The sequence below is a fragment of the Chelonoidis abingdonii genome, chromosome 25, assembly GCF_003597395.2.
Source record: "Chelonoidis abingdonii isolate Lonesome George chromosome 25, CheloAbing_2.0, whole genome shotgun sequence".
NCBI lineage: Eukaryota > Metazoa > Chordata > Testudines > Testudinidae > Chelonoidis > Chelonoidis abingdonii.
In genome coordinates, this window is record NC_133793.1 from 53,982 (window position 1) to 67,595 (window position 13,614).

The 13,614-nt window shown below is 39.8% G+C and overlaps 1 protein-coding gene across 3 annotated transcripts in view; it reads left to right on the plus strand.

Annotated features, from left to right (window-relative positions):
* RRAGC (Ras related GTP binding C) overlaps positions 1-13,108 on the plus strand; it is a 24,388-nt gene extending 11,280 nt beyond the window's left edge. For all 3 annotated transcript variants that reach the window (XM_032775918.2, XM_075060850.1, XM_075060849.1), the window contains 6 exons: positions 1,215-1,418; positions 3,382-3,581; positions 4,508-4,622; positions 6,557-6,699; positions 10,180-10,328; positions 11,810-13,108. In XM_032775918.2, coding sequence (XP_032631809.1) covers positions 1,215-1,418; positions 3,382-3,581; positions 4,508-4,622; positions 6,557-6,699; positions 10,180-10,328; positions 11,810-11,958 — 960 coding nt within the window. In that variant the 3' untranslated portion in view covers positions 11,959-13,108. The remainder of the gene's footprint in view (positions 1-1,214; positions 1,419-3,381; positions 3,582-4,507; positions 4,623-6,556; positions 6,700-10,179; positions 10,329-11,809) is intronic.
* The last annotated feature ends 506 nt before the right edge of the window (positions 13,109-13,614 follow it).

Sequence of the window (13,614 nt, forward strand, 5' to 3'; positions counted from 1 at the left end):
TGTGGCCACACTGCCAGCTACCAGCGCTGCAGTGTGTGGCCACATTTGCAGCATTTGCAGCGCTGTTGGGAATGGTGCATTGTGGGCACTTATCCCAGCGTTCAAGTGGTTGCAACATGCTTTTCAAAAGAGGGGGGTGGGGTGGAGTGTGACAGGGAGCGTGGGGCGGGGGGGGAGAGTGTGTGTGTGTGTGTGTATTTTTGGAGCTGACACTGTCAGCTCGCTGCCTTGCAAATTCCAGCCACTTCCCCCACCCCTCTCTTTCACTCTTAAATGCAGAGAGCCTTCAGACCAGATAAGCAGCTGCTCTGAGGGACTTCCCCCTCAAGCAAACACTTGCTGTGGACATTCCCTGCCTGCCTCTACTTGAGCAAACAATTGTTGTTTGTTTTTTAGATAAGCATCTCCGAGAGCCCAGAGTTCACAACAAAACAAAGAGAGGCGTCATAACAAAAGAGAGAGTTCTGTAGTTAAAAGCATTATGGGAAAATTCCGGAGGTCAGTTACAGCGTAGTAAGATTAATCACCGTTTACACTGGCACTCCAGCGCTGCAACACCAGTTCTTTATTCCTCTTGTCCATGTGGAGTACAACCAGTGCTGTAGCCAGGGAGATACAGCGCTGTAAGTTCCTTGCCAGTGTGGATGGGAAGTAAGTTGCAGTGCTGTAAAGCCACTACCAGCGCTGCAATTCTCCAGTGTAGCCAAGGCCTTAGTTAAGGTGCCCAAGTTTTAATTATCTCACTGAAATGAAAAGTGGGAACACTTTCGGAACCAAAGACTTGTAGTATTACATGGCCACAACCACAAGACTGGTTATAGCGTCCCAGTTACAGTGGCAGTACACAGATGACCTCGGGGCACTGTATTACAGTAATACAGTGGGAATAGAAGCAACTTGTCTTTTGCTGAGTGGGGGATGGGATAATTCAGTCTTGTAAAAGCCACATAATTGAAAAACTAGTTAGTGCAACTTAACTTTAGGTTAATTTCCTTCATCAGATAAAATAAACAATATTTGCTATGTGTTTTTAAAGCTTTTCTTCCATTCTGAGACTTGTATATCACTGGCAAGTTGCATACTGACGGCGTGGCTTTATCCTCTGGTCATTATTACTTTTTCTGCTCATTCTGAAAGAGTGAGGCAGCATTCTTAACTTGATGATTTTTGGCTTTTGAAGATTTGACCATCAGTCTTCACTTTCCCTTTAACAGGTGGTGTTTCATAAAATGTCTCCCAATGAGACCCTGTTTTTGGAGAGTACCAACAAGATTTACAAAGATGACATATCCAACAGTTCCTTCGTGAATTTCCAGATATGGGACTTTCCTGGACAAATGGACTTTTTTGACCCAACATTTGATTATGAGATGATTTTCAGAGGCACAGGGGCACTGATATATGTAATTGATGCACAGGTAGATATAAATAGTTAATAACGGTGGAGCGTTTTCTTGCTATTTGATGTGGAGGGGGCTGGTGACTGTTAAATACCTTTCTTACAAATTAAAATCTAACACTGGCTAGAACCAATCACTTTTTTTTTTCTTTAAACCTGAGCTTACTTTTGATACTGGCCCCTTACTTTCATAGCTTAGTCGCTTTAATGAATATAGGAATTGTTGTGCTAGATCAGGGATAGGTACAGTGGCACTCACCTTTCCCGGGTCCTGGACACCGATCCGGGGGGCTCTGCATTTTAATTTTAAATGAAGCATCTTAAATATTTTAAAAACCTTATTTACTTTACATACAATAGTTTAGTTATATATTATAGACTTTATAGAAAGATACCTTCTAAAAACATTAAAATGTATTATTGGCACGCGAAACCTTAAATTGGAGTGAATAAATGAAGGCTCGGCACACCACTTCTGAAAGATTGCTGACCCCTGTACTAGACCAAACCAGAGAGTCAGTATAGTCCAATATCCTCTGTCTTAGTTTTTAGTGTTTGGCTGACCCCTTGAGTGTGTTACTCCTGGGGGTGTTCTGTGCCTAAAAATTCTGTGCACAATATTTTAAAATTCTGCAAATTTTATTTGTCAAATAAATGTGGAGGCTCCAGCATGGCATTGGGGAGCACAGGCCACTAGCTTCACAGAGATGGGAGATCACAGTGCAGCTGTCCCCTGGGACATGGACTCAGCAGAGAGGCTGCACCCAACCCTGACAAAGCACAAGGACTGGACCTGCACCAGAAGCACCCCAGGACCCTTCCGTTCCTTGCCAGGTGTAGGCAGGCAGGCTCAGCAAGGCAGAATCCAAGTGTGGAGGGGCTTAGTGTGTGTGTGTGTGTGGGGGGGGGGAGATGAGAGGGGTTCTATGTGGGGCAATCTGGGTGTGGGTGGCTTAGTGGGGGATCCCCAAGTGCAGGGGCGGGATCTGGGTGCAACAATAATGAGATTGCAGGGGGGTCTGGGTGAAGGTGGCTCAGGCTCAGCAGTGTGTGTGTCTGGGTATGGGGGGGGCAAATGCTGGGGAAATAGGGCTCAATGGGGTGGAGAGCCAGGTGCAGGTGGCTCGTTGGGTTGGTCCAGATGCAGGGAGAGTGGGGCTCATGTGGGGGGGGGGCGTTTCCTGGGTGCGGGGGCATGAGGCTTGGTGGGAGGGTCTGGGTATGAAGGAGATGCACAGGGATTGGGTGGATGGGGGAGCAGCTCCCTCCACAGTGATTCCTTCCCCCTGCATCTGAGGAGCAATGGTTGCAGGAAGTTGAGGGGGAGGGCGGGATTTGCAGAGCTTCCTGTAGCTGGGAGAGAAATGTGGGGGTGGGTCTGACATGACCCCGGATGCTGTGCAGGGGAAGAGGAAGTCCCATCCTCCACAATCCAGTTGGGATTAGCAGCTGAGCCTGGCACAGGGTAGGTACCACCAGCTGGTCTTTCCCAGTCCCGCCCCCTGCTCCACAGTGATTTATCTCTCTGGTGGCTGCCCTGGACCCCCGAAACATACTACTGCGAAGGGTCGCATAACCGCGCTTGTGGCTTCCCTTTGTCCATCAAAAGTCATTTTTCTATGGGGAAGCAAAGAAATCTGTGGGGGACATAAATTGTGCTAATGCACAGTGGTGCAGAATTCCCCCAGGAGTAGGGTTTATATCCCTGTTGTCCTTTTTTTTTTTTTTTTTTAAAGTGAGTGCATTTATGTTGTGAATGAGATCTAATCCTCTTTAAAGGTAACAGGACAGGATTTAGAACTTACTACCTGGATTTCTGTTTTTCCAAACCTGCTTGTTTCTTCCATGCTTCTATTCAAAGATGGAAATAAAATGTTTGTTTGTACGTGTGCAAAGAGTGGAATAGAAGGGGGATAGCAAAGGACGATCAGTTAATTGGCTGACAGCTGTGACATTAACCCCCTGTCTACACTTATATGCAGGATGACTACATGGAAGCTTTAACGAGACTCCACATTACAGTTTCTAAAGCCTACAAAGTCAATCCAGAAATGAACTTTGAGGTTTTTATTCATAAAGTTGATGGTCTGTCAGATGACCATAAAATAGAAACTCAAAGGGATATTCATCAGAGAGCCAATGATGATCTTGCAGATGCTGGGCTTGAAAAACTTCATCTTAGGTGAGTGTTACATGTCAAAATTTCTATCAATCTCACAACTGTGTAAATTAAACTGACTTTTTTTTCTTTCATTTCTCATCAGATTTAATACGAGGGACTTTAATGAGGTCTCGTCAACACTTGATACTAAGATTAGAAAGACTACTTCAGTCTTACCAAAATACACCGTAGAACATTCACTGATATAGAACTAAGCATTAATTAAAATTAAATGAGTTGTCAAAAAAGAAAATATAATTTGTGATAAATGATCTTGGCTTTATTTTGTTTGCCAATTCCATGCTAATTTAAATTTCGGTTGTATTGCACATTGCAAGTTTTGGCTCCGTTAAGTATTAAAGCATTTTTTTCGTGTCTGTGTAACTCACTTTTTATTTCTTCTTTACTCATGGTTCATGCTAACGAGTCACGGTTGATGGGCTGTCATTTGCTTATTGATATTTAATTGTTTAAATTGTTCTGTCTAAGAGCACATTGGGGTCAATGTCTATTTTTCTTTCTTTCCCCATCTCTACTTTGGAGAAATACTAATAAAAAAATTGTCACTGATTCTAACACCATCTCGCTGTAGACATGACCGAAGTGGCAGAAAACAGGAGGTTTTTATAAAAATTTAAATCTCTGAAAGGGAATGGCCTGGGCCTTTTAACACACTTTTAATCGCTCTCTGCTAGCAAAAGGTGCTGTGAAAACCATGCCCAAACCTCTGTCTGTCTCTCTCTCTCTCTCTGCTCCGCTCTGCTTTCATGGGAGATCATCGCATGCTTACTCCAATAACTCTCTAAATGCCTTCTCATTTCTGTAGCAGCAGAGTGGTGTTGGATAAAACAATTGAGTTAAAATGTTAGAATTTTTAACTTTGACAATTTATTGCAGCACCAATTTACACTTTGATTTGGATTTTTTTTTTGTTTTTAAACCCACAGCTTTTATTTGACCAGTATCTATGATCATTCAATATTTGAAGCCTTCAGTAAGGTGGTACAAAAACTCATTCCACAGCTGCCAACGTTGGAAAACCTACTAAATATCTTTATATCAGTAAGTGCAATATTATTACTTTTTAGTTACTAACCTTAGTTTAAAAGTGCACTACAGCATATGTTTTAAAATAGTTTATACTGGCAAAATTGTGCTTTTTGTGGATTTAGCATATTCCAGGCTCCTCTTGCACCCTTACCAGTGAAATAAGCTGTACCAGCAAAAGCACACTGATGGTATAACTGCATCTACGCTAAGGGTTTTACTGGCACAGCTGTGTTAGTCACAAATCGCATCGCATTATACTCCCCACTGACATAACTATGCTGGTGAAAGTTTATACTATAGACCTGGTTTTAGTCAATTACAGATAATTGCACCCTGTCAGGAAGGGGAAAACTGCTCATGGGGGGCAGTGTTGCTGTTTCTGTTGATTACACTGACATTCCTTTTTAATTTCCTGAAAATAACCTCTGAGAGGAAGCAGAATAGTAGAGTGGAAAGATGACACAAGGGTTTGGGTGAGGAGTAGTGTGTATGGCAAACATTGAGACTGTTATCATAGTTGCAACATGAAAAAAGCCCATATGATAAGGAAATGAGTGAAGGGTGTGTGTGTGTGTGTGTGTGTGTGTGTGTGTGTGTGTGTGTGCGCTCACTTATTCATGCTGTATAGCTGGAGACAAGGAAGTGCTTGGATATCATGTTGATATGGCTCTGTGGGAACCTAGCCGGATAAAGGGATAAGAATGGAGGTGTAGGTTGGAAGGGAGCTGTGTAACACTTTTGAAGAATAGAACATGGAGTATAAACTTAATAAGGAAGTGGCCAGTGAATAATCTTCAGAGAGATGTCCTGGATATGTGCCCAAATTGGGAAGATGTGGCATACAAACCACCTGAGGAAAGGCTACGATAAACACTTATTTTGGTTCATAAATAGTCTGAAATCTATATTGCACTAATTAGAACCTGTTCACTGCCTGTGGTAGGCATTTGGTGGACTTTCAGTATGCGTACATGCACCTTAGGTCATCCAGTCAGAATATTCTCAAAGAAGTGACTGTTAAGGACATGTGATAGATTCAGCGTTCTCTGATGTTAACTTCTGTAATATCTGATACTCTTCATGCAATCACAAATATGGTAGCTGATTTTAATTGCCCTCTCTTTCCCATCAGAATGTCCATTCCCTACATCATTTGGGCTACTTATGGTGTGATTGGTACCTACAGAGAGAGTCAACTGTGTAGGAGTAGACTTCAGTCTACAGAAAGTATTTGCCACTGCCTAAATGACTTCTTCACTTGAAGAGCTCTGAGTAGCTCAAAAGCTTGTCTCTTTCATCAACAGAAGTTGGTCCAAAAAGAGCTTACCTCTCTCACCTTGTCTCTCCGATACCCTGGGACTGACATGCCACAACATTGCTGCATATAATTTGTTCATAGTAATATTTGTCCTTCACCTTTCATTACTGAATTCATTTCATGGATAGGGCTAGTTTATTGGCATTTGCACATGTGCAGCATCTCACTGAAGAGGAAAAATTCTTTAGAAGGTAGAGAAATAATTGTCAGTTAGGGCCTTGGGGAAATTGTAGTGAAATTTAGTCTTTATTAACCATAAAAACTCATGAACTGATAAGTAGTGGGGGTTCTAAAATGCTGCCTTCTAAATTTTTTTGGTAACTTTATATAATGGCCTCTTATGGCAAATCATTCATCATTATATTTTCTGTCAGCTAAACTGCAACATTGATGATTCAGTTAGCAAAATGCAGCTAGTTAACAGGTTTCCAGGCTGATGCAGTGCCCTGTACAGAATCTCTGGAGACTATGGAAACTGTTCAAATCTTAATCTCATTTTGGTCCTTTTGAGTAATTGAAATTTTGTTTTCATGCTCTTAAATGTGAAACTATGAATTTTACACAAGACTTCTTAACATTTAGATGTTCTGATGACTCAGCATGCATCTCCAATTCTTTCTTTTTGAAGAATTCAGGCATTGAAAAAGCCTTTCTCTTTGATGTAGTCAGCAAAATCTACATTGCGACAGACAGTTCCCCTGTGGACATGCAGTCATATGAGCTGTGCTGTGACATGATCGATGTAGTGATTGATGTGTCTTGTATATATGGGTAAGTGACACATACTTTTAGAGTTAGCTTAAGATATGCTCTATAAAATGGTAGATGAGAACTGCAAGCTTCATGTAAACATGTCAGCCCCCTTAGCTACAGGGTGAAGTGGACTATAGAGCTGCTTCTCTGGTCCATTTAGAGAGGAAAGATGGTATTCTGGTTCAGCAGCAGGACTGGGTTGTGCAGATCAGAGATTTTTCAGTCTGCCACAGACCTCTCTGACCTTAACTTCTCTAAGCCCCAGCTTCTACCTTTAAAATGTGAATAATACATTTTGCCTCAGTGGTGTTAAGTGTAAATCCATTAATATCTGTAATGCTTGGTGAAGAGTGCTGTACAAAGACCTACAAATTCAATACCATCCACCTCTGTTTGTATGCACTTTCCTAATGAGCACTAATTAACAATGCGATGAAACCACTGATTCAAAAGATTCTGACTGGGGGAAGGTACTTTTTGAGCAAGCCAGGCTCCGCCTTGGTTAACATCTTTCTGATGGAGACAGACTGAACACTGTTTCCTCTGCAGCCTAGTCTAAACTCCCCATCTAAGTGGTATCTAATGGATGTCTCACTGCCTCAGAGTGGTTGCTAGAGCAATAAGAAGATTCATTCTTTCCTCCAGAGATGAAACATATATGGCTGCAGTGTGTGCCTCAGCTTCTCTTGACTCACAACCAGAATATGGCCGTAATCATAGAATATCAGAGTTGGAAGAGACCTCAGGAGATCATCTAGTCCAATCCCTCTCTCAAAGCAGGACAAATTCCCAGAGAGGTTTTTTTAGCCCCAGTTCCCTAAATGGCCCCCTCAAGGATTGAACTCATAACCCTGGGTTTAGCAGGCCAATGCTCAAACCACTGAGCTGTCCCTCCCTGCTTCCTTAATGCAACTATGGATATGATGTCTTTTTAGTCTGTATCAATATCTGCTTGGAAATACCCTCTCACTCAAAGATGTAAAACTCATGGAGAAGGCTGAATTCCATTCTTAATTATGACCCAAGGGGTGAGGTATAAATAATGTCAATGTGAAGTTTTATGTAAAACAAATAGAATACAGTATTTCTTTCAGTACCTTATTACATTCAGCATCCATTATGGGAAAATGGGCTCACAAATAGGACCACTGCTTCTGTCCCTCTTTTTTTTTTTTTTTTTTTTTTTTCCTTCTACATCCTCTATCCTGTTTCTTTTGCTCTTTATTCTTTTTTTCCCCTTTGGATTTCCTTCCATGCCACAACTCCAGATTCCTACTCCCTACCCATTTCATCCACTGAGCAGTGAAGCAGTTAAATAGTTCTTGGCTTTTTATGTTTTCAGTAGACTTGAGTTAATACACAAGACTAACTGTCGGGCAGGGGTGTTCACTTTCTTAGTTATTATACAACCAGGAAGACAGTGTTGCATGAGTTAACTTCCCCAATTTGACACAGGTGTTTCTTTGGAACTGTGGGGGTCAAGAGACTTCCCTGCTTTTAAATTAAAAGTGAGATATTGTAGAACCCGAATTTGTCATGCAAGGCCACATATAGATACAGCGAGTGGTCTAGGTGGAGGACGCCACTGCTCTAAATACTTTCAGCAGAGAAAAGAGTAAATGAAGTCTATTCTGGAGTACGTACATGCTGTTGCTAAACTCTAAGGGGTAAAAGTACACACAACTAAAACTTACGTAACTGCAGCTTTCTTAATCACTTGCCTTTAAATTGACATCCAGGTTTCATTATAATGTATCAACACGTTACACCTTCATTCAGCTCCTTTAACTAATTACATTGCCATTTTAAGGTAACTAAATACTTGAATATCTTCTTTTTCCTTCCCTTAACTGTCTCTTTCCATAATATAGGCACAAGAGTTCCAGAAACAAGGATCAAACATTAATTTTGTAAGTCTATATTTAGACTCCCAAATAAGTGGTCTGGTTTTCAGGAGTTCTGAGCATCCAACACCCAGCAGTTTCTAGTGAAGTTGATGTGCTCAGTGCTATGTGGCCTGATACTCAGAAGACTTTTGAAGCGTGCTTTGCTATACCAAATTAGTAGGTCGTGATGGCAAAGCCACTAGTAGTTGAAGTAGGCCTATACTCTAGACTTTATAAGATCTAACTGTGTACAGTGTATTACAAATATGCAATTTTATGGCTGAAAATACTTTTTTTCCAGGGATAAATTAGAGGATGTTAAACTAGAACTTTATCATGGAATTATAGTTGCAGCTCTGTAGTGATGGCTGCTAATGAGTAGTTCCATGAGTGTAACCTTTAATTACCTGTAACCCTACACAGTCTTTTTTCATACAAGAAAACACATTTGAGTGCTATTCTGCAGTGAATTCATTCCTACAAATTAACAAACCTTAATCCTCTGTAAATACAGGGTTAAAACCCTGGTATTTCATTTCAAAGCACAGGCCTCTACTACTTGAGCTAAAGGAAGCTTCTTTTGACTGTAGAAGGACCCTATGTTATATAAACTCTGGGGGTGGGGGAGAATTCTAACAGACCAAGTGGAGTCCTGTGCTGACTCCCATACCACACTTCCAGTAGTCATGTCCAAACTCCTTTCTACAGCCCTTCATGAGAGATGCATTTATTCTGTGGCTTAAATGCAAGAAGCAGTTGTGAGGCAGGGGTGTACTTGTGAACAGTTCTCCATATATTCTTGCCTAAATTTCCTCTAAAGCAGTTTCTTCATAGGACTTTTCTCTGAGACTTCTTGGCTCTGAGACAAGAAAGCTAGAGGCAGGGACATATTTAGCCTTTTTCTCTTGTGTTGGTTCTGAGACCCATCTGGTTTAATTATCAGGGTGAGACAGTGAAATAATTCTGCATGTCCTCACAAGGTCTTAAAACTTAATCTTTCCTTGCTGTACTTTTCTCTGTAGTCACCACACACTTATATGTCAATTATTATTTAATTACAACACAACTTCTTCAACTGTAGCCTGTGTGTAAGATTTAACTAATGGTATGTTTAAAGGGTAGTAATAAGCAGTCTTTGATTGAGGAGCCAGTGAGACGAAATTCAATATCTTAATGTTTGAACTTGCGTTTTGACCAATTTTCTTTGACTAAGTGAAACTAGCAATTTTGATACCAAACTAGTTTTAGCCAGAGTTATAGGTAGCTGATAGATCTGAATGGCAACCTTAACTATGAAGACGTGACCACCTTATCTCTCTAATACAAAGGTAAAATGAAATCTTAGCTTCAAACCTACTCTCTTAACTGGATATTGATTGGAGGTATGATTTTAATGTTGCTGATTTGACATTAAGGAAATTTTGTGCCCACATCTGGTTTGAGATAAGAGTATCAGGGTTTGCTAAATGTATTTGCTGCTGAGTTTCTACTCCTTCATGTTTCATTCTCATATAAAACCATGTGGGATAGGGCATTCACAAAGTGTTCTTTTTCTGAAAAGCTATCTAAATTGTCAGTGTATATTGAATAGTCCATTGTTTCATTATTGTAGTTTAAAGGAAGATGGCAGTGGAAGTGCTTATGATAAAGAGTCTATGGCGATTATCAAACTCAATAATACAACTGTCCTATATTTAAAGGAAGTGACAAAGTTTCTGGCACTTGTCTGCATTCTTAGAGAAGAAAGCTTTGAGCGCAAAGGTAAGCACTTTCACTGAAAGCTGCTTTTTTTTTTTTTTTTTTTTTTTAAGGAAAAAGCATTTTGTCACTTAAGATATTTTATGTTGATTTATGAAACAACTGAAGGTCTAATTAAAAGTCATTTGCAACTTGACCATCATTAGTGTCCTTCAGATAAGATAAACCTTGGATATCTTTGTGCCTTCCATTCTGAGTTAAATTTTTTTTTCTTCCAAAAGAGATGAGTGTGAGGACATCTCATTCTCTCTGCAGTATGTGGAAATAAATTACAGTTTTAATTCTGATCTCTGCTCCCACTAATATAAGGGCTGGATAGCCTAACTTTTGGCTGAGTAATTTTGCCTCGGTAACAACTACATCAGTTGAAGCAACACAGAGAGGAAAAACATCAGTAGGAGCTACTGTTTATATTCACTCGTAATAGTGTAAGGGTATTTATGCTATAAAATAATTACGAAGTTTAGTGATTCTTTGTTCTTACTCCAATTTGAGCCTTTTGATCTGAACTTAGATTTAAACAGTTTTCACAATATCATTTACTGAATTAGGAGTTCAATTCCATCCCTAATACTGCTTTTGTAGTGTACCTTAGAACCTCAGTTACGAACACCTCAGGAATGGATGTTCGTAACTCTGAAATTTTTGGTATTCTGAGCAAAACATTATGGTGGTTCTTTCAGACACTTACAACTGAACATTGACTTAATATAGCTTTGAAACTTTACTATGCAGAAGAAAAATGTTGCTTTTTAACCTCTAAATTTAAATAAAATAAGCACAGAAACAGTTTCCTTACCTTGTCAAATCCTTTTTTTAAAAATTCCATTAATTTTTTTGGCCTCTGCTGATGCCTGACTGCATAGTTCCGGCTCCAAATAAAGTGTGTGGTTGACTGGTCTGTTTGTAACTGAGGTTCTACTTTATTATTGTTTCTGGCCATATTTAATTCTACATGATTCCTTTTCCTACATTGTTCATCTTCATTTTATTCAACCTCTGTGGCTGCTTGTAAACTGTGGCATATAAGATCTTTTTATTAGTAGTCGCTAAAAATCACTGCTAACGCTTTTCTTTTTTCAAATAGCAATGCTGAAATAGTGACCAAACAGATCTAACATAGGTGAGGAAGACAGCTTTACAAGTGACAGTGGCTTTAAACAGGTCCTTGAAGGATTCTTAGGTAGATTCTCGATTCCGTCATGATCTACTGTTTTGGCATATTTTATTGTACTTTCCTAACAGATGCCTTCACATAGTAAAAAGTGAAACAACGTAAATAAATATTGGCACTATTTATTAAATATTCTGCACGATAACTTACCTCTGACCCCTTTGATTTATACAAAGTCTTCCACTGCTCAGAAATCTCTTAATAAATTAAATAATTACTTTATGCTAACTTAAGTTTCATTGGGTATTTGAGATACTGAACTGAAGAACCTTTTTTACCTCTTCTCTCCCCCTTCCCCCCCCCCCCCCAGGTTTGATAGACTACAACTTCCATTGTTTTCGCAAAGCTATTCATGAAGTCTTTGAAGTAGGTGTTGTCTCCCATAGAACCTGCAATCAAGCAACCACCCCACACTTGAAAGCAGTGACTCACAATGGCACACCTAGAAATGCAGTCTAGGTGAAGACTAAAAACTGGTTGGACCAACTTTTACTAGCTCTTCACTCCAAAGTTTAACTTTGTAGAACAGGATAAGAGTACTGTCTGAGTCTGGTGTGTGTGTGTTCCACAAGAGAAGAGCAACACTAACTTTTTGGAAGAGCAACCTGTTAACTGATGTTGGACTACTGAAACTATTGTAAAACATTTGAAGTTTGGTGGAGTTAGAATTGTCAACTGAAAACCAGCTTTAGCCTGATCATGGCAGTGTTTCCTGTTCGAAGTCCTATTTTAAGAGCTCAGATATAATATAAATGGGAGAAATGTCCCTTTTGGTGGAGCTTACAAATGCTTGAGTGTAATGTGGATTACTGCCTTGACTTGCTAATCTTCATTTTTAGTTTTCTGTGAAATATCCAGTTTTCTTTAAGTTGAACCTTTTGCCTTTCAAAGGAGTTGGTGGTGTGGATATTATGGAGAAACATCTTAAATTCATGCTTTTTGCTTTGTAAAGGTCTGTGGCCTATCACTTTAGTAAAACCCAAACATTCCATAAAATTCCTTTTGATGATGTACTTACATTGCTCTTTAGAATATCCCAGAAAATTGCTTATCTTGGTAAATGGAGGTAAGGCCAAGGTTTGCCTGCTCTCATATGTTCCAGTCCAGTTAAGACTGAGCTGTAGCTTTGTTCTAGACAAGTTACTTCCTAGCTTCAGACAACATTTTTTTTTCACTATTTCTCACCATATTTGAAAAGAGGATAAAAGCAAGAAACATCACCTATCACTGTGCTTCTATCCGAAGAGGCTTAAATTAAAACATTCTCAACCTTGAATTGATTACTCAGCCCCAGTGATGAGAGCGATTAAATGTCTAGCCTAATATCTGACACTTAGAGTAACATTTTTATACTTGTCAAAGCTATTTTCCTGGGGGGGAAACCTAAATCCTTCACTTCTTGATGTCAGGAGTCTGGATTTTCTACAGTTCATCCCATTTCTAAATTAGAGGATGGGGCAATAAGCACAATCTATGTAGGAATGGAAAATTGATTTCCAATGGCATTGACACAAATGACCATGAGAGTGGCAGTTTGAGCATTTCCTGTATTGATACCCCTCCAGAATAAACAGCTTATGATACTGTTTTTGTATCAGACCTACTTAAATATTGAGTGTCTCCTTGATCTTTTCAACAGTTTCCATAGTATGAAAACCAGCATATGTGAATTGTTAATCTAATTTATTGATAACTTCAGACTTCCATAGTGTGTAACTTCATCTGTCATGTAATGAGTGGTAAGTCCTCTCCCTGTTCCCTTCAGTTCTTTCTCCCTAATACCCAATGCTTTGTGTACTCAACTGGTCCAGTGACTTTTAAACATACAAATGCCCACTGTAAAGTGTGTGTGTGTGTATATCAAGGGCAGAGAACCCCTTTTCCCTGAACTGTTAAAAATGTGTATAAGTAAATGCATTTACTCCTGTGAGTGTTTCTGGCGTATGAAGTTTACCTTGTCTCATGACTTCAGGGATGTTGCACCCAGCTTGCATTTTTATAAAGGGATCTGTTTTCAAAGCCCATTCAAATCAGGGACGGTGAGAGTCGATTAGATTAGGCTCCTTAGTAAGTTTCTAAACATACAGCTAAAATCGTATTGGGTGCATGTTGACA